The 26398-nt window shown below is 30.0% G+C and overlaps 1 protein-coding gene across 3 annotated transcripts in view; it reads left to right on the top strand.

Moving 5' to 3' along the window:
* The first annotated feature begins 5871 nt into the window (after positions 1 to 5871).
* Kap3 (kinesin associated protein 3) overlaps positions 5872 to 26398 on the top strand; it is a 194715-nt gene continuing 174188 nt past the window's right edge. For all 3 annotated transcript variants that reach the window (XM_075302265.1, XM_075302266.1, XM_075302267.1), the window contains exons 1-2: positions 5872 to 6934; positions 11817 to 11934. In XM_075302265.1, the coding sequence (XP_075158380.1) occupies positions 6480 to 6934; positions 11817 to 11934 (573 nt within the window). In that variant the 5' untranslated portion in view covers positions 5872 to 6479. The remainder of the gene's footprint in view (positions 6935 to 11816; positions 11935 to 26398) is intronic.

The following is a 26398-nucleotide window of genomic DNA, read 5'->3' on the forward strand; positions in this document are numbered from 1 at the left end:
GGCTTTACTTTATAAAATCCCCATGGATCATATATCCAATACATATAGATGGGATGAAGATGGTTCATATCGACCCATCTTTCATAAAGCTACCCAATTTTATTTCTAAAGCATCGATATTCAATTTTAATTTCTTTAGAAATTAGAAGATTTCTATCTGACGGGTTTTACATTTACAAATTATTAAAGATTTTCTGCAGCTGTTCCACGTATTTAAATACCAATACGTTAGGTTAGATTATGTTGGAGAGGATTCTTGGATCGAATTGATATCTACTCCAATTCTTAACATCCAATTAAAGGGTTCCACTCCTGTCTGTTCATCACCATCAGAATTTCGCAATTCCTACGTTTCTTTTCGTCTCATATCAACTTGGGTTGCCCGGAACCTTCAGCAGAGACCCCACGTCCTGGACACATATTCTGTAAAGATATGAGGCTAGCGGAGGAAAAAGCGCCCACCTTAGCCAGTACTTCCATTATTCCGCAGAGCACAGGTACACAGCATATAGTTACATTATGTTGTTCAGTTAGAATCCTTAGTTCTCTACGACAGTCGTTGAAACAACTTTGGCCTCTGTGGTTATATGAGTGTAAATCGGGCGAAAGATATACGATATATATGGGAGCTATATCTAGTTCTGAACCGATTCAATAGGGTTCTATTCTGACCCAAACCACATATTTGTGCCAAATTTTAAGTCGATTGAACTAAAACTGCGACCTAGACTTTGATCACAAAAATGTGTTCATAGACAGACGGACATGGCTAGATCGACTCAGGAACACGGTTGCCACTCGAGCCAAAAATAATCTACCAAAATTTTAAGAAAATGTTATCAAAAAACAAGTAAGTAAAGTCTAAAGTCGGGCGGGGCCGACTATATTATACCCTTCACCCCTATGTAGACCAAAATTTGTGTTACCATCTCAACTACTTCACATTTGCTGGAAGCTATATAAAGGAGACAATTTTTTTTACTTCTACAAAATCTCTAGAATTAAAAATTAAATCGGCTAACGCTATCCAGTTAATTGGAGGAAACTTCCATTGAAAATGGGTCTAAACTGTGTAACAGTCTACTATATTTCCCCAACTCTGGTGTACGTATATATGGGAGCTATATATAATCTGAACCGATTTTGACTAAATTTGACATGTATAGTTAGAATAATAATTCTGCTATCTATGCGAATTTTCACGTAAATGGGAGTATAACTTTGGCACCCTGGTCATATGAGTGCAAATTGGACGGAAGATATATATGGGAGCCATATCTAAATCTCAACCGATTTCAACCAATTTTGGTACACTTACCGATACTATTAAATGTAATCCTTGTGCAAAAATTGAACCAAATCACGGCAAAACTCTGGCTTTTGAGGCCATATAAGTTCAAATCGGACGAAAGATATATATGGGAGCTATATCTAAATCTGAATCGATTTTGACCATATTTGGCACATACAATAGTATCGTTAAAAGTATCGCTTGTGCAAAATTTGAAGTAAGTCAGGGCAAACCTCTGGCTTTTGAGACCATATAAGTCCAAATCGGGCGAAAGATATATATGTGAGCTATATCTAAATCTGAACCGATTTTAACAAAATTTGACACGCTTAACGATACTATTAAACGTACCCCTTGTGCAAAATTTTAAGCAAATCACGGCAAAACTCTGGCTTTTGTGGACATATAAGTTCAAATCGGACGAAAGATATATATGGGAGCTATATCTAAATTTGAACCGATTTCAATCAAATTTACCAGGCATTGATAGAATGTCAATTCTACCCTCTGTGCAAAATTTCACGAAGATCTGTAGTAAACTTTGGCCTCTGTGGTCATATGCGTCTAAATCGGACGAAAGATATATATGGGAGCTATATCTAAATCTGAACCGATTTCGCTGATATTTTGCAAGATTTTCGAGATTCATAATATATTTGGATGTACGGTATTTCAAGAAAATCGGTTGATAAACACGCTAACTATGACCAAATCGGGGATAAATATATATGGCAGCTATATCTAAATCTGAACCGATTTTTTCCAAAACCAATAGCGATTGTCTCTGTTCCAAGAAACGGCCCTATGCCAAATTTGAGGACGATCGGACTTAAATTGCGAGCTGTACTTTGTGCACAAAATTACATATACAGACAGACGGGCGGAAAGACAGACAGACAGACAGACGGACATCGCTAAATCGACTCAGAATTTAATTCTAAGCCGATCGGTATACTAAAAGGTGGGTCTATGACCACTATTTCTTGGCGTTACATACAAATGCACAAACTTATTATACCCTGTACCACAGTAGTGGTGAAGGGTATAATTACCAAATAAAAAATCTTATTTTGCAGTGCTTGATCAAATTTTTGTGGTTATTATGAAAAAAGTTTTCTTTGGTTTTATTTTTATATTTTAATATTGACTTTAAAGAAAATTTTAGTTGTTCAATTTTTTTTTTATAGAAAATTATCTTTTATACAGAAAATTTTTTAAAATTTTCCCTTCTATATTTATGAACATTTTATCTTAATAGATAACTTTGGCAAAATTTTGTTTTTAGAGAAAATTTTGTTAAAATTATATTTCTATAGAAAATATTGTCAAAATTGTATCACTATAGAAATTTTTGTCAAAATTTTATCTCTATAGAAAATTTTGTCAAAATTTTATTTCTTTAGAAAATTTCGTCAAAATTTTAACTCTATAGAAAATTTTGTTAACATTTTATCTTAATAGAAAATTTTGTCAAAATTTTATTTCTTTAAAAAATTTCGTCAACATTTTATTTCTATGGAAAATTTTGTCAAAATTTTATCTCTATAGGAAATTTTGTCAAAATTTTATCTCTATAAAAAATTTTGTCTAAATTTTATCTTTATGGAAAATTTTGTCAAAGTTTTATCTTTATGGAAAATTTTGTCAAAATTTTATATCTATAGAAAATTTTGTCAAATTTTTATTTCTATAGGAAATTTTGTCACAATTTGATTTCTATAGAAAATTTCGTCAACATTTTATCTTTGTAGAAAATTTTGTCAACATTTTATTTCTATAGAAAATTTTGTCAAAATTTTATCTCCATAGGAAATTTTGTCAAAATTTGATTTCTATAGAAAATTTCTTCAAAATTTTATCGGTATAGAAAATTTTGTCAAAATTTTATATCTATAGAAAAAATTGTCAAAATTTTATTTCATTAGAAAGTTTTGTCTCTATAGAAAATTTTGTCAAAATTTAATCTTTATAGAATTTTTTTGTTCAAAATTTTGTCTTTATAGGTAATTTTGTCAAAATTTTACCTCTTTAGAAAATTTTGTCAACATTTTATCTCTTTAGAAAATTTTGTCAACATTTTATATCAATAGAAATTTTTTAGTTCTATAGAAATTTGTTTTTTGTCCAAAGGAAAAGAGATATGTTTGTACGAATTTATTTCGGCATAAGCCGGCTATCGTGTAAACCTTTTTTCGGAAGGGTCAAGTGTGGTACACTTTTGGGTTTAGTGAACTGTCTGAATTTATTCTGATAATTGGTTGATAGTTTTGCTGCAAGTAGAGGATGCTGATGAGGAATGTGGTAATTCCGAAACGTGCGTTCATCCAACCATCTTGCAGTCTATAGGGCTTTGCCCAAATAAATTTGACATACATTATTTTCCTCTGTTGGTTAAGCTACACTTGTAGTTTAGTCAATGCATGGTTTTAAGCTGTAATCAAAAACAACAACAATCATCAAATTTTATTTCTATAGAAAATTTCGTCAACATTATACCTTTATAGAAAATTTTGTCAAAATTTTATCTCTATCGAAAAATTTGCCAAAATTTTATTTTATTAGAAAATTTCGTCAAAATTTTATTTCATTAGAAAATTTTGTCAATTTTTTTTTTTTCATTAGAAAATTTTGTCAACATTTTATTTCAATACAAAATTTTATCTTTATCTTTATAGAACATTTTGTCTACATTTTTATTCATATGGAAAATTTTGTCAAAATTTTATTTCTAGAAGAAATTTTTGAATTACCTCTTGTTGGAGAGGAATATTTTGCAAAATCTACCAAAAAATCAAGAATCTTACCAATCTGCCAAACAAAAAATGTACCATTTTTGGTAGAATTCTACCAATTGTGGCAACCGTGCTCAGGATCCCACCCTCAGGATTTTTGCTCACTAACTTATATACCCTGTTCCCTTGTCATTGAGCTTAACATGGAATCGGGCAGCACTCAGTGATAAGAGAGAAGTTCACCATTGTGGTATCACAATGGACTGAATAGTCTAAGTGAGCCTGATACTTCGGGCTGCCACCTAACCTAACCTAACCTATATACCCTGTTCCACAGTGTGGCGCAGGGTATACAAACTGTGTAGAAATATTTGTGGATTTTTATGAGGAATTGGGTATTTTTGGGAACGAAGGCGTCAAATTCGGGGCCAAGAGCCAGAAAAATACTGGCAACACTGCACCAGAGGTCTCCCACATTTTGTCCATATTCAACGACTCATGAAAATAGTCTATTTTTCAGATTTTCCATGCTAGAACATTCACGGTAATATGTGGGTAAAGGCGATTATATTTTCAACAGCGTTTTTAATACTTATGCAGTGTTGCCAGTATTTTGCTGCCTCTTGTTCGTCCCCAAAAATTTACAATTTAAATTAAAATTCACAAAAAATATTGACAAATATTTTATAGAAAAAGAAAAAAGGCTCTGCTGTAGAAAATCACTAAAAAGTGAAAATAAAAAATTAAAAATTGTTGTTATATCATCCAAGCTACAATAAGATCAAGATTTCAAAACACAACTCCAGGAAACTGGAGATCGTCATCCAAATCCTGGAGAAATGGAAATGGGAGTTCGGTCACCATGTATTTATGAACGAAAATATAGTCCTAAATACTCAAGAAATTAACTCACGTAATGATTTCACAATTGTAAAAAAATGTCTTAGCCAAGATGAGTAAAATTATAAATGAGCGCTTTTGCCCCCAAAATAAATTCTGTGTCCGTTACCAGTCCAATTCTTCCATTTGCACCCTGGAATGTGGAGTAAATACGAGCAAAGTTTTTTTTGCCCTTTTTTAATATTGTAGAAATAAAAAGAATTTCATGTAAACATTGTTGTAAACCTGAATCGATCGTTGCTTTCACCAATTATATTATCGTCAAATATGTCAAAAAATATAATAAGAATTTAATTAAATTCTAAAGTGGAATACTAAAAAAATACTATATTGAGATTAAAAATGCGATGAAAATAAGAATACACTAAATTTCCTTCATAGGTGAAATACGCTAAGCGCAATCAAATTTAACGGTGGTTTGTTTCGCCTATCGTCCCTCAGTATGATTGTGTTTACACGCTATTGAGTATCTAAGCGAATTCAAGTTTAACGGTATTTTTTAACATATGGCAACGATAAAACCAATAATTAACGGTTTAGATATGGCAATATTGAAACGAAAATAAGTAAAAGCAAACAATACAATAAAGAAATACCAGGCGACAAGTGAATAAAAACGATAATCAAAACAAAAGAAATAAACACCATACAGGCACACAGCAAAAACTCCCCAACATATTTGGCTACATTAGCGTCGACGCAGAAAAGTCGTCACAACGAATGTCAAATAGCAACGTCTAATAAGAAAAAATAACCACAACAAAATAACAATCATACGCACATGTTCACGTACATACATACATTTATGCGAACCCCCAAAAACCAATACGAATACGAATGATGGGGAGACCAACGTCGCTGTATGTCTGGTAAGGTGCTGCTGCAGCGACGGCTAGTGTGTTGTCGTTTCAATACGAGTTGTTTAGAACGTTACGAACCGTCGTCTGGAGAAGAGGCCGTTATTTGGTGGTAGCGGTTAATTTGTAAATGAAGAAAATTGATTCGTTTGATGTTGTGTGCGGAAACAGAGACGGAATTTAAATACACTGTGATGGTTCATTTTCTTCAAGCCGTTAGTCAACATTACAAAACAGTTTCCTTTTTTTTTTGATCGCCATTTATAAAAATAAACATGAAAATAACTGTAAATGACTCCTACTGTTGAGTTGGTGCTTTGTTTTGCATGTCATGTAAAGGAAAACTCTGTCTACGAATTTTTGTCTGATATGGTCTCTTGAGTTTGTCGCGAATTTTTTTGTGGACTAGTTGTGTGATTGTGTCTGTGTGTGTATATGTGCGCGCGCGATTTATAAACAAACAACTAAACACGAAATAGGAAAACACACAATGCACGACGAAATGAAAATACAAATCCTCATCTAACGGTTACTAGAGTGAAATGAAAATAATAAATAGCAAAAAATAATAAAAGAAAAACAAAACCAAGACATAGTCTACGAAGAAGAAGAAGAAAAAGAGGCAGAGCGTAAAACCAAAACACATACGGGAGAAAAATTAAACACATTTTGGGTTGCATTTGAGTTTTCGTGAGTCGTATGCCAGTTGTGCTGCTACTTCTCTTTCAAGTAGTTGCGGGCATAGCACTCTTCATATTTCTGCTGCATTATTTGTGTTACATTTTAAATGCCATCATACGCGATTTCTGTGAAACCCTAATAACAACGCGTGAATTTTTGCAACGATACGAAACGACAACAACACCAACATCTACCACATCAGAACAATCGTCCTCGCCCTCTTCTCATTACAACAAATCGTTTGCCTCGCCGTCACCGTCAACTCAGCCATCGGGCAACAACTTTAAATCAACGCGTCGCCGTTCAACTTCAATCTCCTCGTCATTATATTCGTTGTCGCCGTCGTCGTCGCCATTGCCATTCAAAAATCCCTGTGAAAAATTTCTTGTTCGTCAACGGAATTTATCGAAAATTCCTTTAAAAATCAATTCAAACATCATGCAAAGCTCCGATGATGCAAAATTCATTAAAAAGTGAGTTTCTCCCAACGGAATTCTATGAAAAAATATATCCAAAGTTTAAAGAAAACAAAAAGAAAATTGATTATATTAAGAAAAAAAAAATCACTTGAAAATTTTCAAAGTGCCCAAAAAAGAAAATTCCAATTAGCCCAACCGGCAAAGAAACAAGTGTATTTAGTGCAAATAAAAACCCAAAGAATAATGAAAATGTGTTTAAATGATTTATTTTTATTATATTTATACAGTCTCTATGGGAAAAATTATCAAAATTTTGTGAAAAAAATGTGAAAATTTTGTGCCATGTTTTGTGGATTTAGTGCCCGTTGCTAGCTAGCAGCTAGTTAGTCACCATTCTTATTGATTTTCCCATTTTTCCCCTTTTTGTGTGTGTTTCTTGTTGGTATACAAACGACGAAGAAGAAGAACAGTTCCTTCATTCCAATTTTCCGCGCACGCAATCATCCACCAGCCCAGCTAGCCACCCATCGGCAAATTGTGTGCACACACACTCTCACCCACATACAATTTGGATAGGGGTGCAGTGTTGCCAAATAAAAAATAGAACTTCAAAAAATGCTTTTTAAAGTGTAGCTGTACTATATACCGAAAAATTACAGTTAAAATAAAATAGCTACTATAGGGTAAATGACACGTGTTGTTACCAATTCAAACGGTGACAACAAACGCGAAAAAAAAATTTCTTATTGAGTCAAATGGGTGGAAGTAACCCACATTTCCCAATCCATTCATGTTTAATTTGCTAATTTTTTGCTCTGAGACATATTTCCATTGGCATCCTTTAGCTTACCCATAATGACCCGAAAAGAGTCCATCGGAATGGCACCTATAGAATAAGACAGAAAGAAAATTACTGTATGGTTAAAATGGTCTTGGTTTGGCACCAATGATTTATTTTCTTAATTTTCTTCTGCAAGAGTGTGTAATTTCGTACAACAGGGCATTACATTTTTCTGGTTTTAACAACGCTTTGTGGAAATCTCAAAATGTGGACTACAATTTAGTTCAATTTTCGAATGAGTTAGTTCATTCTTCTTATAAAAGTTTTCTTTTCTTTCCTGTGTACCCCTAAGGATTTTGGTATTGATTCCGAACCAAAGATTCGGCTTCTTCAAAATAAATACATTTTTAAATCTAACGGCCATTTTCATGCAGCTCCGTTAGACTTTAACTCCCAGTTAACAGAAAGTAAAATGAATATATCTTCTCTCCGGTTAACTGAAAAATTTTTAGCAGTTAAGTTCCTAACTGGCATTTTGACGATATTAGCAAGATGGTAGGTTTGTCCATAGTACGGTTTAAAAGTTCGTTAGCTAACGTAGCACTAACGGAGCTTCATGAAAATGGGGGTAAGATTAATAAAATTAAAATTAAGATACAGATCTCATTTCCATTCTGTCTTTGCGATATACTCGTATTAATAAAGGTATTCACGTAGAAATAAGGTGTCAACTTGAAAATCCAAATTATAACAGATAATGTTTTCTTAATTCAAAAAAAAAAATTAACCAATGACACAAAAATCTCAAATTAATTCTTACCCCCATTTTCATGAAACTCCGTTAGTGTTACGTTAGCTAACGAACTTTTAAGCGGTACTGTGGAGATATCTGTCATTTTGCCTATTTATTCCATACGTCAATTAGGATCTTAACTGTTGAAAATTTTTCAGTTGAAGTTAACGGGGAGAAGATATTTGCAGTTAATTTTCTGTTAACTGACAGTTAAAGCCTAACGGAGATACATGAAAATGGCCGTTAGTCTTAGTAATAAAAATGTTTTCTTTACCTTAAGGAAATTTGCTTAAGTTGAAAGAAATGCGACTTTAAGGGAGAGACGAAAATTTTCTCCTACATTTCATGAAAAAATAGTTTGAAGCCAAGATTAGAAATTTTCTTATTTAAAATGTCATTATTTTATTTATGTCATTTATTAAATACCACGTAAGTATTTGATCCAGTATAGGTTAGGTTAGGTGAGGTGGCAGTCCGATGTATCAGACTCACTTAGACTATTTAGTCCATTGTGATACCACATTGGTGAACTTCTCTCTTATCATTGAGTGCTGCCCGATTCCATGTTAAGCTCAATGACAAGGGACCTCCTTTTTATAGTCGAGTCCGAACGGCGTTCCACATTACAGTGAAACCACTTAGAGAAGCTTTGAAACCCTCAGAAATGTCACCAGCATTACTAAGGTGGGATAATCCACCGCTGAAAAACTTTTTGGTGTTCGGAATCGAACCCACAACCTTGTGTATGCAAGGCGGGCATGGTAACCATTGCACCACGGTGGCTTCCTTGTTCCAGTATAACCTGTAACAAAAATTGCTTGGAAATATTGTGACATTAGTCCAATTTAGTATCATATACACTAATGTACCATAATCGTACTTATTTAATACCAATTTCTCGCCAAAATTAAAATTGTTGTGACAAATATGTTATATGTGAACAAGTAACATTTTGCTGCACTGAAAAAAATATTGACCTAATATGGAAGATTATGCAACTTAAATTTTAGGAATCGAAATTTACCCAAAGTAAAAACAAAATTCTTTAAAATAATGACATTTTAATTAAATGAAAGTTTATAATCCTTGCTTCAAAAATTTTTGTCATTAAATTTAGGACACAAATCTTGAAATTTTCCGTCTCTCTGCTGAAGTTGTAGATCTTTGAAGTAAGGCAAATTTTCCTTAAAATAAAGAAAAACATTTTTCATTTAATGAAATTGTCTTTAACTCAACTGACATATTGCATCTTTAAATTTAAGATGAAATCGCTTCAAATATAGGCTAAGATTTATTTTAAGGATTTGCATCTTTGGTTTAAAGTTTTTTTTTTTTTAACATCAAGAAAACTGTTTCTACTTTGAAGTACCTGTCATAATTTGGATTTTAAATTGGAATTTGTACATAAATACTTTTATTAATATATCGCAAAAAGAGGATAAAAATTCGATGAATGAGATCTGTATCTAATTTAAATTTTATTTATCCTAGATTTAAAGCCAGGGAGGTCCGTCAAAGATGTCTTTAGTTTAAAGAAGCCGCATCTTTGGCTCGGAATCAATACCAAAATCCTTAAGGGAAGGTCAAAATCTTTGGATCCAAGTAAACTTTTTTTTGAGTGGTTGGGAGTGATCATATTCGGTATGTTATTGCAAAAGGCGTTTAGAATACCTTTTTGCGGTTCTATTCGTTCATGTACGTTCATGATGATGATGATTGGGCGGTACACTGGAAAAATATTGTCGTGAGGCCAAAGATTTCATATCCTTAAAATACGAATGCAAATTTTTCTTAGCGTAGAAGACGCATTTCTCTAATATAAAGTTTTTTTCCTTGCCCAAAAGTCGATAAACTTTTCAATGAAGTCGTGTTGTCCTTGTAATTAAGTGATTGAACTTAAAAATGGGTTTCATATATGAAAGAAAATTTTTTTTGGGCTAAGGTCAACTTGACTTTAATAATTCAGAAAAATTCTTTAAAATTAATGAAATTGTATTTAAATTTGTTGTCTTTTTGTATCTTGACTACAAAGCAAACAATCGTTCAAAAATAGGACCTGTTTTTCAACACTATTCTAAAGACGTTTTTACTTGAAACATAGCATAATTTTTACTGAAAATCGTGTCGGAATTTGGAAAAAGCGAAAAATTAAAATTTGCTTCCTAGAGTCGAGTACACAAAACCCAAATTTAATCCTTATATTATGTTGGGCTCATTTGATGACACACATCGTATTTTTCCTCAGCCCATTTCTTACTGTTGTTAAATAAATAAAAGTTCTTACTAGTCAGTGCATGAATTGTTGACATGTACCGAATTCTTGCTGAGTAGTAACAACCTTTAATTATATTCCAACAGCAAGAAATGCTCTGATGAAAAATATGATGTGGGTCATTCAATGACCCCAACATAATATAAGGGTTAAAAGAGAATTGTGTCTTAAAAGTACCCTTACTTGAATTCTCCGCTTCTTTGGCAAAATCTTTGGAACCGCACATGCTTTTTTTCAGTGTATGTAATTCTAGCCAAATATACGGTTAAATGCCAATAAGTTACTTATGGCATGTTTTTCTTATGATGGAAATTTACTGTAATAAAAAAGCGGGCAAAATTACGTTTCATACATGGCAACACTGTTTTACCCTACCAATGCAAGTGTATAGGACAGAATGTGTGTACGAAAACAAGTGATTACTCATACATAAACAAATGAAAAGAAAATTCTTCTTCGTGAAAATAAAAAAAAAACAACAATAATAACGGTAAAATAAATAAATACCAAGTGATTTTATATTTCAAAACAAATACGAATATAAATAATTAATATTCCCTTTCAAAGAAATGACGCAAGTGGTGAAAACAAAAATGACAAGCCAAACCAATTGGCAAGTGAGTGATTGCAGAGTGGTCTCTTTATCAATTTTTCTTACCACCGTTATGTTGTTGAAATCCTCAAAACCAAATGTTATAAACTCTCTCTTTGTCTGAATACGTTTTTCATTATCTCTCTCTCTCTCTCTTTGTCTTTCTCTTTTATCCTTTCTATGATTTCTATCCCGTTGAACGCTTATGGCTAACAATGTCGTTGTGTTGTAAATTTTGTTTTTTATACCGTTATGTCGGTTGTCATGTGTAACTCCTTGGTGTTTGTTTTTATTGTCTGTCGTAACAATCATCAACAAAAACAAAATAAAAAAATAAATTGTTTCCTCCTGTTTTGGAAAACAACTTCAACGACAATAACAAAATCAACATAAATATAAATGCAACAATGGCCACCACCACCACGTCAACCAACAAAACCTGCCAACGCCGTCGTCGCTATCGCCACTTAAACTCGCCTTTTGACCCAACACAAAAAGACGTTGGAAAGGTGGCAGCATTGAACCCCATCCAACAGACAAGGCTTTGATTGTTAATTATCAGCTCGAAGCCACAGTCTTTGGTGATCCCAACAATCCCATGTTAGAAGAGAAAAAGGTAAGTGAAGTGTATGGTTTTTGTTTATATCCTTTTGTTATTTTTGCTCAGATAATTTATATCTTTTAATAAATGGTAAATAGTCCCTCTCTCTCTCTCTCTACCTCTGATTAATCTCTTCGAAACTCGTTTGTTACAGAAGAAAAACAAATGTATCATTCATTCATTTTTATTGTTTTGAAAGATTCATTAAGACCTTTTTCGCTCTCTCTCTCTTCTCATTCCCTACGTCCTTTAATTCATCCTCTAATCCAAAGGGGCCAACATCATCATGGCCTATTATAGCCACCCTCAATTCGCCAAAATGCCTTTAGGTATTTATTCTGATGGAAATGACTAATGGTCACTGTTGTGTGAAATGATTTTGTTTTTGCGTTTTTATTTTCTTCTTCCCAGTTTCTGGGGGTTTTGTAAACATTTCGCTTTCATTTAAGTTGTATGCCACCCGTTTTTGTTTTCTTGTTTTAATAATTCCTTTTTTTGGGACGATTCGTCATTTTAATTATATTGGCAGACACCAGCACATTTATTTCAGATATATGGATGGCATTTTTCTGTTTTCAAGTGCTCACTTTTTAAATTCTCTTTGTAAGAGAAGAATATTTTTGAAATGGTTGCCTGATTTAAATGAAGAAAAAAATTTAATAAGAAGCTTGGTAATACATTTCATTTTTCGTACATATTTTAACCCTTTCACTACCGATGTTCACTTAGAAGGACATTCGAAAAAGACACAAAATTATATTTTTCCACTTTCGATTTATTTCTTGATGTTATTTTAAAGTAGAGGCTTTAATCTAAATAAACTATAAATATTTTCTATATTGGTGAGCACTAAACTACATTTTTATAAACTTCTTTAACAATAAACGAAAAATATGAAATTTTGAGACAATTTTTCTTCTCTATGTTTCTAGTAAATGGACATTCATACAAAAACTATAGCTGATACTTTTTTGGGAACTTTTTTGTATTTTTTCTCACACTTTGAAAGATATTATAGGCCAAATAGAGTTTATTTTCGTAAGGCCATTAGGTCACAATTGAAGAATCAAGTTTTTAGAACAAGCTCATATAGCTCTTGAAGTAATTGAGGTAGGTTCTCAAAATGACAATTTTTGTTCTACATGCCGTTAGTACTAGTAAAAACAGATGAAAAATTAAAGTTTCTAACATCAGGTTTATTTCGGTAGTGAAAGGGTTAAAGAGATAATGTTAAGTAATTTTTTTTTGGCGGAAAAGCCGATGGCGATTTCGATTCTAGTAAAAACTGTTTACCAAAGCTTTTGGATTTATGATAGTACACACAAAGAAAAAATACTTCCCACGGAATGAAATGAAATTCGCCTGTGTTATAATGTATTTTCTCTAGAAGGTGATCATATTACTTTTCTGGGTGCACTTCAGGATTTTTTCAGAAAATTTGGAAGCTCATTTTGTACCTATTTACATTCCTAAACATTTTTGAGGGATTTTGAAAAAAATGTAGAACAATTTGGAAGCAACACTGCTGTTTGAGAGATAATATCTAAAAAATAACCCTTTAAATTGTGACTGACGTTTAGAGAATGGAAATTCGATAAATGAAATAGCGCCCTCATAACTTTTTTATTTTAAAGAAGCCGCATCTTTGGTTCGGAATTAATATCAAAAAACACAATATAAAGTTTACTTGGATGCAAAGATTTTGACCTTTACTTGAAGGTTTGGGTATTGATTCCGAGCAAAAGATGCGGCTTCTTTACAATGAAGACATTTTTTAAGAAGCAACCCAACGTTTTTTGGAAAGCAACGGAACAAACGTAGTACAATGGTTAGCACGCTCGCCTTGTATAAAAAGATTATGGGTTCAATCCCAGTATCCAAACACCAAAAAGTACTTTCATCGGTGGATTACAACCTCTCAGTAATGCTGATGACATTTCTGAGTGTTTCAAAGTGGTTTCTCCACAATGTAGAACGCTTGATTATAAAAAGGAGATCCCAAGTCGTTGAGCTAAACATGGAATCGGGCAGCACTCAGTGATAAGAGAGAAGTTCACCCCCGTGGTCTAAGTGAGCCTGCAATATCAGGCTGCTTCTATACCTAAGCTAACCTAGTTCAATTTTGTCAATGAACTTAAAATGAAAAAAGTATTATACGAATAAAGAACACAATTTTACTATATTCGAAATTCGCGCAAAATGTTTGATTTTTTTGAAATTATTGAATCTTCACACAAAAAAATTCTGATTCAAATTAAAAAATCCAAATAATTTTTTAATTGAAATATCTCCAACCACGAAAATGATAGTATCAATCACAGTTCTAATTTGGCATAAAAAATTTTATTAAAAATTAATTGATTTGATTTGAAAATGTCAATTAATTAAAAAATTACAAAAATTAAATAATTGTTTTAATTGATTCAATTTTGAAAAAAATTTCTATATAAAAATAAATTTGACATTTTCTATAGAATTAAAATTTAAAAAAAATCTATAGAAATAAGATTAGGACTAAATTTTCTATAAAAATAAAATTTAACAAAATTTTCTATAATAAAAGTTTGACAAAATTTTCTATATAAAAATAACATTTTGACAAAATTTTCTATAAAAATAAAATTTTGACAAAATTTTCTATAGAAATAAAATTTGGACAACATTTTCTATAGAAATAAAATCTTGACCAAATTTTCTTTAGAAATAAAATGTTGATACAATTTTGTATAGAAATAAACTGTTGATAAAACTTTCTAGAGAAATAAAATGTTGACAAAATTTTTTATAGAAATAAAATTGATTCAATTAAAAATTTAATTGATCAATTTTTTAATAGATTAAATTAATAATTTTGTTAAACTTTTACATTAAATCAGTTAAACAATTAATTGAGGTTTGCAATCGAAATCGATTAAATTGTTTAATTAAATTGTTAATTGGAACAATTAATAGTTTAACAAAAAACGCGAAAATTTTCACTCATTTTCTTAACTAACTGCGTGTTCATAGTTTAATTAAAAAATGATTGTATCAATTAATTTTATAATTACAGACAGAACTATTTATAATCAGTTTCATAATTGACTTTGTGTTTTTATGTTTTTCACTCATTTTCTTAACTAACTGCGTGTTTATCGTTTGATTAAAAAATGATTGTTTCAATTAATTTTATAATTACAGACAGAACTATTTATAATCAGTTTCATAATTGAGTTTGTGTTTTTATGTTGATTAAAAAATTGATTGTATCAAATAATGTTTTTACACAGGCAAAAATATTAGGAGAATTTTTCCAATTAAATTTTTAATTGAGTTTTAAAAAATGTTCAATTAGAAATTTTATTGATTCAACAAACTTTTTAACTGAAACAAAAATCAATCACAAAAATTAGTTTAACAATTAATTTTTTAATTGACTTTGCTCATTGGTCCTACCGTTTCTGTGATTGTAGACATTCCATTTAAAAATTTATTGGACCAATTAATTTCGTGATTGAAGACAAAAAAATTGTGCGTATTAAAAATAAAATTTATTAATTTTTTGCACTGATGTCTTCCAAGTTTGCTTGAAAGTTAATTGTATCAATTAATTTTTTAACTAAAAGGATTTCAACTTTAAGTGCCTTTTTAATTGGAAATATTTTAGTGATATATTTTTCTGTGTTCTTAAATTGGATTGATAAGGTCCTAAAATTAGTAAACTTTGTTTCTCGCTTAAGGTATGTACTATGTTCGCTTCTCGCGTTGAAATTTTCGAGGTTACTTTATTAAAACAGTTCAATATAAAGCAGATATATTAACTCAATTGGTGCGCAGTTTCTTCTTCCTCTAGATTTCGGCAATAATTTACAGGAATATGTTTGTTTTCATTGCTAATTTTGATTATTTAAGGAAAAGTAATCGCGCAAATAAAGTGGTTTTCAAATCCGAACATAGTACCTACCTTTAAACGTAAAGACATTTTTTAACTTCAATTCTTTTAAAATATATTTTCTTAAACAACAGAAAAACTTAAATTATTTTTTTTTTCGATATGACAAAAAATATTAACTTCTTTGTATTATGTTGCAATTATTTTAGTTAAATTTTCCTATGTTTTATTTCATGGTAGGTTTACCTATTTTTGGGTGCAATTAATGTAAATTCCTAACAAGTTATACAATTTATATCTCCTCATGACTGTACTTATTTTTTGATGATTAAATTATAAATCAATTACAAGCAATTAAGACATTTTGTTTATAGATTAATTAAAGATCATAAAAACTGAAGAAAATAAATCCGAGAGAGAGGGCGAGAGAATCTATTATTTATATACCATTTAAATGTATTTTTAAACTCAATGTGTAATAAAGCAAACCATTAATTAGATAATTAATACATTTTGTGATTTTGTTTACCCACACACACACACATATTTATACAATTAATTAACACCTCCATGAAAATTAAGTAAATGTTTGCTTTGTTCCAAGGATGAAATGGAATTGAAACTAAAGTCAAACAAACAATCAAGTACGCTAAAACGATGTTTACCAATATATTAATGATAATTTCCATTTTTTCTCTTCACGTTGCGGAAAATACAACTTCATGTCATTTTATATGAAATTTCAGTATAGATTCACATACACGATCACGGTTGCCACAGTTGACTGAATTCTACCAAATATGGTATATTTTTTACTGCTTGGTAGCTTGGTAGAATTCTTCATGTTTTGTTAGATTTTGCACAATATTCCTGTCCAACTAAGACGTACAAATTTTTCTTAGAAATAAAATGTTGACAATATTTTCTATAGAAATAAAATTTTTACAAAATATTCTACAAAAATAAATTTTTGACAAAATTTTCTTAAAAACAAAATATTGACCAAATTTTCTATAAATATAAAATTTTGATATCATTTTCTATAAAAATAAAATTTTAACAAAATTTTCTATAAAAATAAAATTTTAACAAAATTTTCTATAAAAATAAAATTTTGACATAATTTTCTATAAAAATAAAATTTTGGGAAAAAATGAAATTTCAGTATAGATTCACATACACGATCACGGTTGCCATAGTTGGCAGAATTCTACCAAACATGATAGATTTTTTATTGCTTTATAGATTGGTAGAATTCTTCATATTTTGGGAGATTTTGCACAATAAGAAGTCAAAATAAAATTTTGACAAAATTTTCTATAAAAATATTTTTTTTACAAAATAGGCTATAAAAATAAAAATTATTTTCTATAAAAATAAAATTTTAACAAATTTTTCTATAAAAATAAAATTTTGACATAATTTTCTATAAAAATAAAATTTTGACATAATTTCTATAAAAATAAAATTTTGACATAATTTTCTATAAAAATAAAATTTTGGCAAATTTTATATAAAAATTAAATTTTGACAAATTTTATATAAAAAAAAAATTTTCACAAAATTTTCTATAGAAAAAAAAATTTACAAAATTTTATATAAAAATAAAATTTTGTCAAAATTTTCTTTAAAAATAAAATGTTGACAAAATTTTGTTTGTTTTTGTTTTAAAATTTTGACAAAATTTTCTATAAAAATAAAATATTGGCCCAGTTTTATATAAAATTTTGACATTTGCTATAGAACTAAAATTTTAAGAAAAAAATCTATAGAAATAAGATTTGGACTAAAATTTCTATAGTAACAATATAATGACAAAATTTTTGTAGAAATAAAATTTTGGCAAAATAGGATTTTTTTCTTTGGTAGTTTTTGGTAAAATTTGTTCCAAATTTTGTTAGATTATTTTTGGCTCGAGTGGCAACCGTGTACACGATACAATAATAATTATAAGTATTTCCTTACTAACGATGTACAGTACTTAACTTCACTATCATCAACTGAGATCAGTCAACCCAATGTCCACTTGAGATCCAAGTGCCTGGCAGTTAGTTAAACTAAAGGTGCTAAGTTATGCTAACTCAACTCTCAATGTTTATTTAGCACTTGTGCTTATATTTTATTTTAAGTATAATAATTTTTTTTGTGGTTGTTGAATGTTTATTATCTAAACAAAATGAATATACTATATACACATAGACATTATGCAAAAGAAGACAAAAAGATAACAAACACGATATTACTATGATGTTAATGATCAAATGGTGATCGCCCAATTGCCTACAATAAATACTCAAAGAAAGGGTACACACAATGGCGTGAATGGAAAGGAGATTGTTGTTGACGATGGTCTTTATCCATAGAAAAAATACGAATAATGAAAATTTTAATAAAACTTAAAAAAATAATTCAAAGATTAATTGTTAGCCAATTCGGTTAATTTTTTAATCAAAACAAAATGGATCAATAAAGTTTTTAATTAGCATTAATGATTGATACTATAATTTCTGTGATTGAAAAAATTTCAATTAAAAAAAAATTTAATCAATTTTGTGATTGAAATTAAAAAAAATATATATATATTTTTGTACATTTCGAATACTGCCTGTTGTTCAGCTTTTGCGCAAACTGTCGAATTTTGAAATATCGTCACCCATGAGATACGAATTATAATGTAAAAATAAATAAAGAAAAAAAGAATTTTAATTACAATCAACCCTCTCCGAAAACACCCTTCTTCACACTACTCCCCATCCATATTAGGCGTGTACTGTGCCTCTTCAAGCGGTCAACCGAACCGAACGTGTCTATGGATTTCCTTGCCTTGTCCGAGACAACATTGAATATGAATGTTATGCAAATAATATTTAAATAAACTTCAAAATAACGATAATATTTTCATGTAAACAGAGCACTAAAAAATAGACTCGCAAGGTTTTATAAATACAAAACAGGCCATAAAATTGCCAGAGTAAGAAAAGCAAAGCAATGGAGCCAAACCTTCTCGAAGGAACCTAACACAACAATACAATTATTTCCAACAAACAAAGAAAAATTGCATAGAAGAAACAAAAAAAAACGACAATTTTTAATTAAAAAAAAACGTCAAGAAGGGATTTTGTTGTGGACTAACACGTGACATGGAAAGGTGAAGAAAACTTCACAGCACGTCACAATCAATGGCAGAATGAAACGGAAGTTGAGTTAGGTTTGCAGTTGCTGGATAGGTGGTCCTTTGGACTAAAAAAATAATTGAAATGGCCATTTGGCATGAAAGCCATTTCTATTCTGTATTTATTTTTTCTTTGTTCTTTTGGTTTTACAATGAAAACTCTAAAATAAAATGTTAGAGTCCGGAAAAATTCTTAGGAAAATGTTTCATTATGGGTATGTCATGATATGTCAAATGAATTTGACCTTAGCTATTATGACGTATTTTGTTGTAATAAATTTCTAAATGTGTTTCCTTAACACAAGCAAGAGGCCGTTTTTGGGATTTTACTTCACCTCGCCACAAAATGTTTTGGTAGATGAGACTTTGAAATCTTAGCAAAAGTTGAAATGCATTTTACTTCACTTAAACATTCTTAAAAGGAAATTGACAATAGCAAATTGATTCATAGAAAATTCCACTCAAATTGGACTTAATTCGAAAATTTCGTTAAAATTTGATCTAAATAGTGAAGATTTAACTTCCATTGAAACTTTTGTCGAATTTTTATTTTAATTGTAAATTTTGTCGAAATTTGATTGTCATAGAAAATTTACTTGAAATTTGATTTTCATAGAAAATTTCCTCGAAATTCGATTTTTATAGAAAAATTTGTCAAAATTCGATTTTCATAAAAAAAATTTCGTTGATATTTGATTTTTATACCTAATTTCATCAAATTTTATTTCCTTGGAAAATTTCGTCGAAGTTTCATTTCATTTCTAAAAAAAAATTCGTCAAAATTGGATTTCCTTAAAAATTTTATCAAAATTTGATTTTATTTTGAAAATTTCATCAAAATTTGATTTTCATAGAAAACTTCTTTGAAATTCAATTTTCATAGATAATCTCGCCAAATTTTGATTTTCGTAAAAAATGTTGACGAAATTGGATTTATATAGAAAATTTCCTTGAAATTCCATTTTTAAAGAAAATTTCTTTGGAATTTGATTTTAATAGAAAATTTCTATAAAATTTAATTCATAGAAAATTTTATGAAAAATTTTATTCATAGAAAATTTTATGAAAATTTAATTCATAGAAAATTTTATGAAAATTTAATTCATAGAAAATTTTATGAAAATTCGAAGTAAATAACGTTGAAATTTGATTTTCATAAATAAATACAAGTGAATATCGTCAAAACTTGATTTTTATAGAAAATTTCGTCTAAATTATGGTTTTATAGAAAATTGGATTTTCATAAAAAAATCCATCAAAATTTAATTTTCATAAAAAAATCCTCGTAATTGTATTTTTATAGGATGGGGTACATTAACTTTGTCATTCCGTTTGGAACACATCGAAATATTGCTCTAAGACCCCATAAAGTAAGGGTTGTTAAAATTTCAAGGGCCGATGTTGATTTTGAATAAAACACAAACTATTTAGGAAATTATTGTAATTTTATTTTATTATGATATATTGGTACTACTCAATTATGTATGGAACAAAATATCGACCAAATGGGCGCCGCGACCTCGATGACGCTGAGGCATAATGGAGGTTCTATGCCGTTAATGTGCCGAATTATCTCATCCTTTAGCTCTTGAATTGTTGCTGGCTTATCGACGTACACCTTTTCTTTAAAATAACCCCAAAGAAAAAAGTCCAACGGTGTCAAATCACATGATCTTGGCGGCCAATTGACATCGCCACTACGTGAGATAACACGGCCATTGAATTTGTTGCGCAAAAGAGCCATTGTTTCGTTAGCTGTGTGGCAAGTGGCACCGTCCTGCTGAAACCACATATCGTCCACATCCATATCTTCCAAATCGGGCCATAAAAAGTTCGTTATCATCTCACGATAGCGAACACCATTCACAGTAACTGCCTGACCGGCCTCATTTTGGGAAAAAATACGGCCCGATGATGCCGCCAGCCCATAAACCGCACCAAACAGTCACTCTTTGTGGGTGTATTGGTTTTTGGACAATCACTCTTGGATTCTCATTCGCCCAAATTCGGCAATTCTGTTTATTGACGAATCCACTGAGGTGAAAATGTGCCTCATCACTGAAGATGATTTTCTTCGAAAATTGATCATCCACTGTTGCCATTTCTTGGAAGCATTCTGCCCATTCACGACGTCCATGGTTCAAAGTGAGTAAGTCTGAAATAGAGAAATGTCAAATAAAATTCGGAAAAAAACTTGGCGTTTAGGTGTAGTTCACACTCAACATCGGCCCTTACAATTTAACCACCCTTTATATATATATATTCTGGGTCGTGGTGAAATTCTGAGTCGATCTGAGCCTGTCCGTCCGTCCTTCTGCTGAAATCAAGCTAACTTCCGAACGAAACAAGCTATCGACTGGAAATTTGGCACAAGTACTTGTTATTGATGTAGGTCGGATGGTATTGCAAATGGGCCATATCGGTCCACTTTTACGTATAGCCCCCATATAAACGGACCCCCAAATTTGGCTTGCGATTGCTCTAAGAGAAGCAAATTTCATCCGATCCGGCTGAAATTTGGTAGATGGTGTTAGTATGTGGTCTCTAATAACTATGCAAAAATTAATCCACATTGGTCCATAATTATATATAGCCCCCATATAAACCGATCCCCCGATTTGGCTTGCGGAACCTTTAAGAGAAGCAAATTTCATCCGATCCGGCTGAAATTTGGGACATGGTGTCAGCATATGATCTCTAACAACAATGCAAAAATTGGGCCACATCGGTCCATAATTATATATAGCCCCCATATATATCGATCCCCCGATTTGGCTTGCGGAGCCTCTAAGAGAAGCAAATTTCATCCGATCCGGTTGAAATTTGGTACATGGTGTTAGTATATGGTCTCTAATGACAATGCAAAAATTGGCCCACTTCAGTCCATAATTATATATAGCACCCATACAAACCGATCACCAGATTTGACCTCTGGAGCCTTTTGGAAGACCAAAATTCATCTGATTCAGTTGAAATTTGGTACGTGGTGTTAATAAATGGCCTCAAATACCCATGCAAAAATTGGTCGAAATCGGTTCATAATTATATATAGCCCCCATATAAACCGATCCCCAGATTTGACCCCCGTTGCCTTTTGGAGAAGCAAAATTCATCCGATCTGGTTGAAATTTTGTACATTGTGGTAGTATATGATATTTAAGGACCATGCCAAAATTGGTCCATATGAGTCCATAATCATATGGACTAACTCACAATTTAGAAAACGATGTTAAGAAGTTTTAAGATACCACAACCCAAGTAATTCGATTGTGGATGACATTCTTTCGTAGAAGTTTCTACGCAATCCATGATGGAGGGTACATAAGATTCGGCCTGGCCGAACTTACGGCAGTATATACTTGTTTTTTTTTTTTTAATAAATTTCCATAGAAAATGTTGTGGAAATTTGATTTCAATTGAAACTTTTGTCGAAATTGGATTTGCCTAGACATTTTTGGTGAATTCAAATCTTTGTTGGAAATTAAAAAAAAAATAATAATTTCTCTGATAATTTTGATAGTATTCAAATAATAATAATCCCAAAATGTTGTTTTAATTTTCATAGAAAATTTGATCGAACTTTGATTTGCATTGAAATTTCAAATTCCAAACATTCGAAGAAAATTTCGTCAAATTTGATTTTCATAGAAAATATCGTCAACATTTGATTTTCATAGAAAAAATCGTCAAATTTTGATTTTCATAAAGAACTTAGTCGAAATTTGATTTTCATAAAGAACTTAGTCGAAGTTTGATTTTCTTAAACAATTTGGTCTAAATTTTATTTTTATAGAAAATTTAATCAAAAATTGATTTTCATATAGAGTTTCATAAGATTTTTATAGAAAATCATGAAAATGTCATTTTCACGATAATTCAAGCTGACATAGACTATTCAGTCCATTTTCATGGATAATTTTGTAGAAATTCAAATTTCATACAAAATTTAGTTGAAATTTAATTTTCATGGAAAATTTTATTTTTATAGAAAATTTAATAGAAATTAATTTTTTATAGAAAATTTAATAGAAATTAATTTATTTTTGTCAGAAAGTTTTGTGAAGTAAATTTTGTCGAAATTTAATTTTTATAGAAAACTTGTATATATTTAATTTTCATAGTTTTGCCGATAATATCCATAGGAATTTGATTTTCAAAAAAAATTTGGAGGAATTTGAAAATAATTGGAAATATAAATTATTTCGAAATTTTATTTTCTATGAAAATTCAATTCGGACGAAATTTTCTAGAAAATAAAATTTCGAAATAATTTATATTTCCAATTATTTTTCGAAATTTGATTTTCATAGAAAACTTAGTCGAAATTTGATTCTCATAAACTATTTCGTCCAAATTTTATTTTTATAGAAAATTCCATTAAAAATTGATTTTCATATAGAATTTTATAAGATTTTTATAAAAATCACAAAAATTTCATTTTCATGGTATGGTATAGTGGCAGCCCGATATTTCAAGCTCTATTTTCATGGATAATTTTGTAGAAATTCAATTTTCATACAAAATGTTGTCTAAATTTAATTTTCATAGAAAATTTTAGTTTTATAGAAAATTTAATAGAAATTTATTTTTTATAGAAAATTTTGTGAAAATTCGAAGAACATTTTATGGAAATTTAATTTTCATAAAGGGTGATACGGTCAAAATTTGGTCAAGGGAAAACGCGAGTAAATCGGTGAAATCGTTTATTTAAAAAATCAAATTAAATTTCTTTTTCAAGTTCAATTAGTATAAAATTCAGGAAAAATATTCAGTTAGGCTTTCGCTTTTCCAAATCCGAATTGCCGGGCCTCACGCTTGACACCTGCCATCAGATTTTGTACAGCCACCTTGTCCACCTTCTTCGATAGTCCGGCTCGTTTTTTGGCTCGATGCACGGTTGTAGACGATACACGCAGCTTATTTGCGGCATCTCGGAGAGAGAGGTTAGGGTTTCAGGTTTTTTAAATGCAAAATTGAAAGAAATACGTCAAGTTTATATTGACCAAATTTTGACCGTATCACCCTTTAGAGAATTTTGTTGAGATGTGATTTTCATAGCTAGATTTGCCGAAATTAAGTTGCAAAGAAATTTTTGTAAAAATTGGATTTCCATTTAAAGTTCAGCAGAATTGGATTTGGCTAAAAATTTTTGGCGAAATTCGTCGGAAATTCAAAAAAAAAAAAAACAATTATTTGCATTGATAATTTTGATAATATCCATAGGTTTTTAATTTTCAAAAAATTTTGGAGAAATTTACAAAATTTTGGAAATAAAAATATCTTCGAAAATTTATTTTCTAGTAAATTTCGTCAGAATTTAATTTTCATAGAAAATTTGGTCGAAGTTTGATTTTCATAGAACATTTTTTCAAAATTCCAGGATAATTCCAAGAAATTTTCATTAAAATTTGATTGTTATAGAAAATTTTGGCGAAATTTGATTTTTATTGAAAATTTTTGCGAAATTTGATTTTCATAGAAAATTTCGTGGAATTTTGATTGTCATTGAAAATTTCGCATAAGTTTGATTTTAATAGAAAATGTTGTCGAAATATGAGTTTCATAAAAAATTTCGTCGATTGATTTTAATAAGAAAATTTTCGTAGAAATTAGTTTTTTTTAGAAAATTTGTTGAAAAACGAAAAAATCGAAGAAAATTTCGTCAGATTTTGATTTTTGTCTAAATTGGATTTTCATAGAAAAGTGTATTCATTATATTTATAAAATTAATTTCTCTATGTGTGCATGTATGAAACGGAAATGAACAAAACGCTATAAGCAGTTACGTTTTTGAAAGTTTTCAATAATCAAACGTCAAATTTTCACAATAATCAAACGTCAAATTTTCAATTTATTGATGAAACAATAACCCATTAGTAAATTAAAAAAAAAACTATATCCTATGGAATTATGATGCATTTCATTGAGCATTACGTTTCGATTCTTTCATTGTATTGACCAAATTTGGTTGAATTTTTATTCTTTCCATTTGTTTGGGGGCTTTGTTCGTACAAAATTCGTACATAATTGACTGGTGAAAAATCGATGTAATTACCAACTATTGCCTTGTGTATCATTCAGCGAACAGTATTGCATTATCGTCATTACAACATTTCGTTTCGACAAATGAAATTCTGCTAAATTACGCTTATACGAATCTCGTCGCCCCTCACGCTTTGCGTTTACAAATCAAGTGAATCGATTGTGAAAAGTCATTCATTGTATGGCAGTAACCAGCAGCACTAGACAATATTCAATGGCCACCGTCAATCGTTGTTAGAATCATGGTTTTTGTGGAGTTATTGCCTCGAATCAGTGAGTCATTGTGGGGAACCATGTCTTTATCATGTCTGCTCGAGTTAGGCACAGTGGTATTCCAAAATTAATCTAAGGAGTGCCTATAAATTTTGATGAATTCACCTGTGACTCAATGCATAGGTCAATAACATGAACCCATTATTTTTTTTTTTGTGGTGATAAAGGTGCATTTCAATCGCTATCAAAAAAAAGGCCATTAATTTGCCCTTATCAATTCACAACGTATTGGACATTTGATAAGATATTTATGTGATATCATTTCCTATAAAACGGAAGTAGACTATATGTCTATAAATAGGAAATTCGAAAATAAAATAAATTGTCAATATTTTTGTGCGTAAAATTAATTAAAATTGAGGCTAAATCTTTTGGGTAATCCAGTCAAAAATGCAACAAAAAAAAATTTTTTAAATTTTACAAAAAAAAACGTTTTTAGAAAATTTTTATAGGCAATGCCCCAGAATTCTGATATTTATGAATAATGTCGTTGAAATTGGAGTTTCATTTTTGTAGAAATGTCATCCAAATTTGATTTAGAAAATAAACTGCCAAAATTTTTGTGCGTAAAATTAATTAAAATTGTGGCTAAATCTTTTGGGTAATCCAGTCAAAAATGCAACAAAATAAAATGTTTAAAATTTTACAAAATAAAATATGTTTATAGAAAATTTTGATAGGCAATGTCCCAGAATTATGATAATTATGAATAATGTCGTTGAAATTAGAGTTTCATTTTTTGTAGAAATATCATCCAAATTTGTTTTAGAAAATACCTTTTAAATTCTATAGAAAATTTGTTTTTTTATTTTTTTATTAATTATTTATTACAATTCAAAAACTATAATAAACATTAAAGCAATAGCTACAAAGGCTAAACAAATTTTGTCAACAATTTTATTAAACAATTCATTGAAATTAAATTTTTGTAGAACATTTAGTAAAAATTGGATTTATTATATACACTATATTCTCGACAGTGGATTTTCATAGAAAATGTCATTGAATTTGGATTTTTGCCAAAATTCCAATTTTTATAGAAAATTTCCTTGAATTCGTATAATTATTTAAAAAAAAAAATTGAAATTGGATTTTCATAAGTAATTTAATAAATATTTGAT

Source organism: Haematobia irritans, chromosome 3 (genome assembly GCF_050003625.1).
Source record: "Haematobia irritans isolate KBUSLIRL chromosome 3, ASM5000362v1, whole genome shotgun sequence".
NCBI lineage: Eukaryota > Metazoa > Arthropoda > Insecta > Diptera > Muscidae > Haematobia > Haematobia irritans.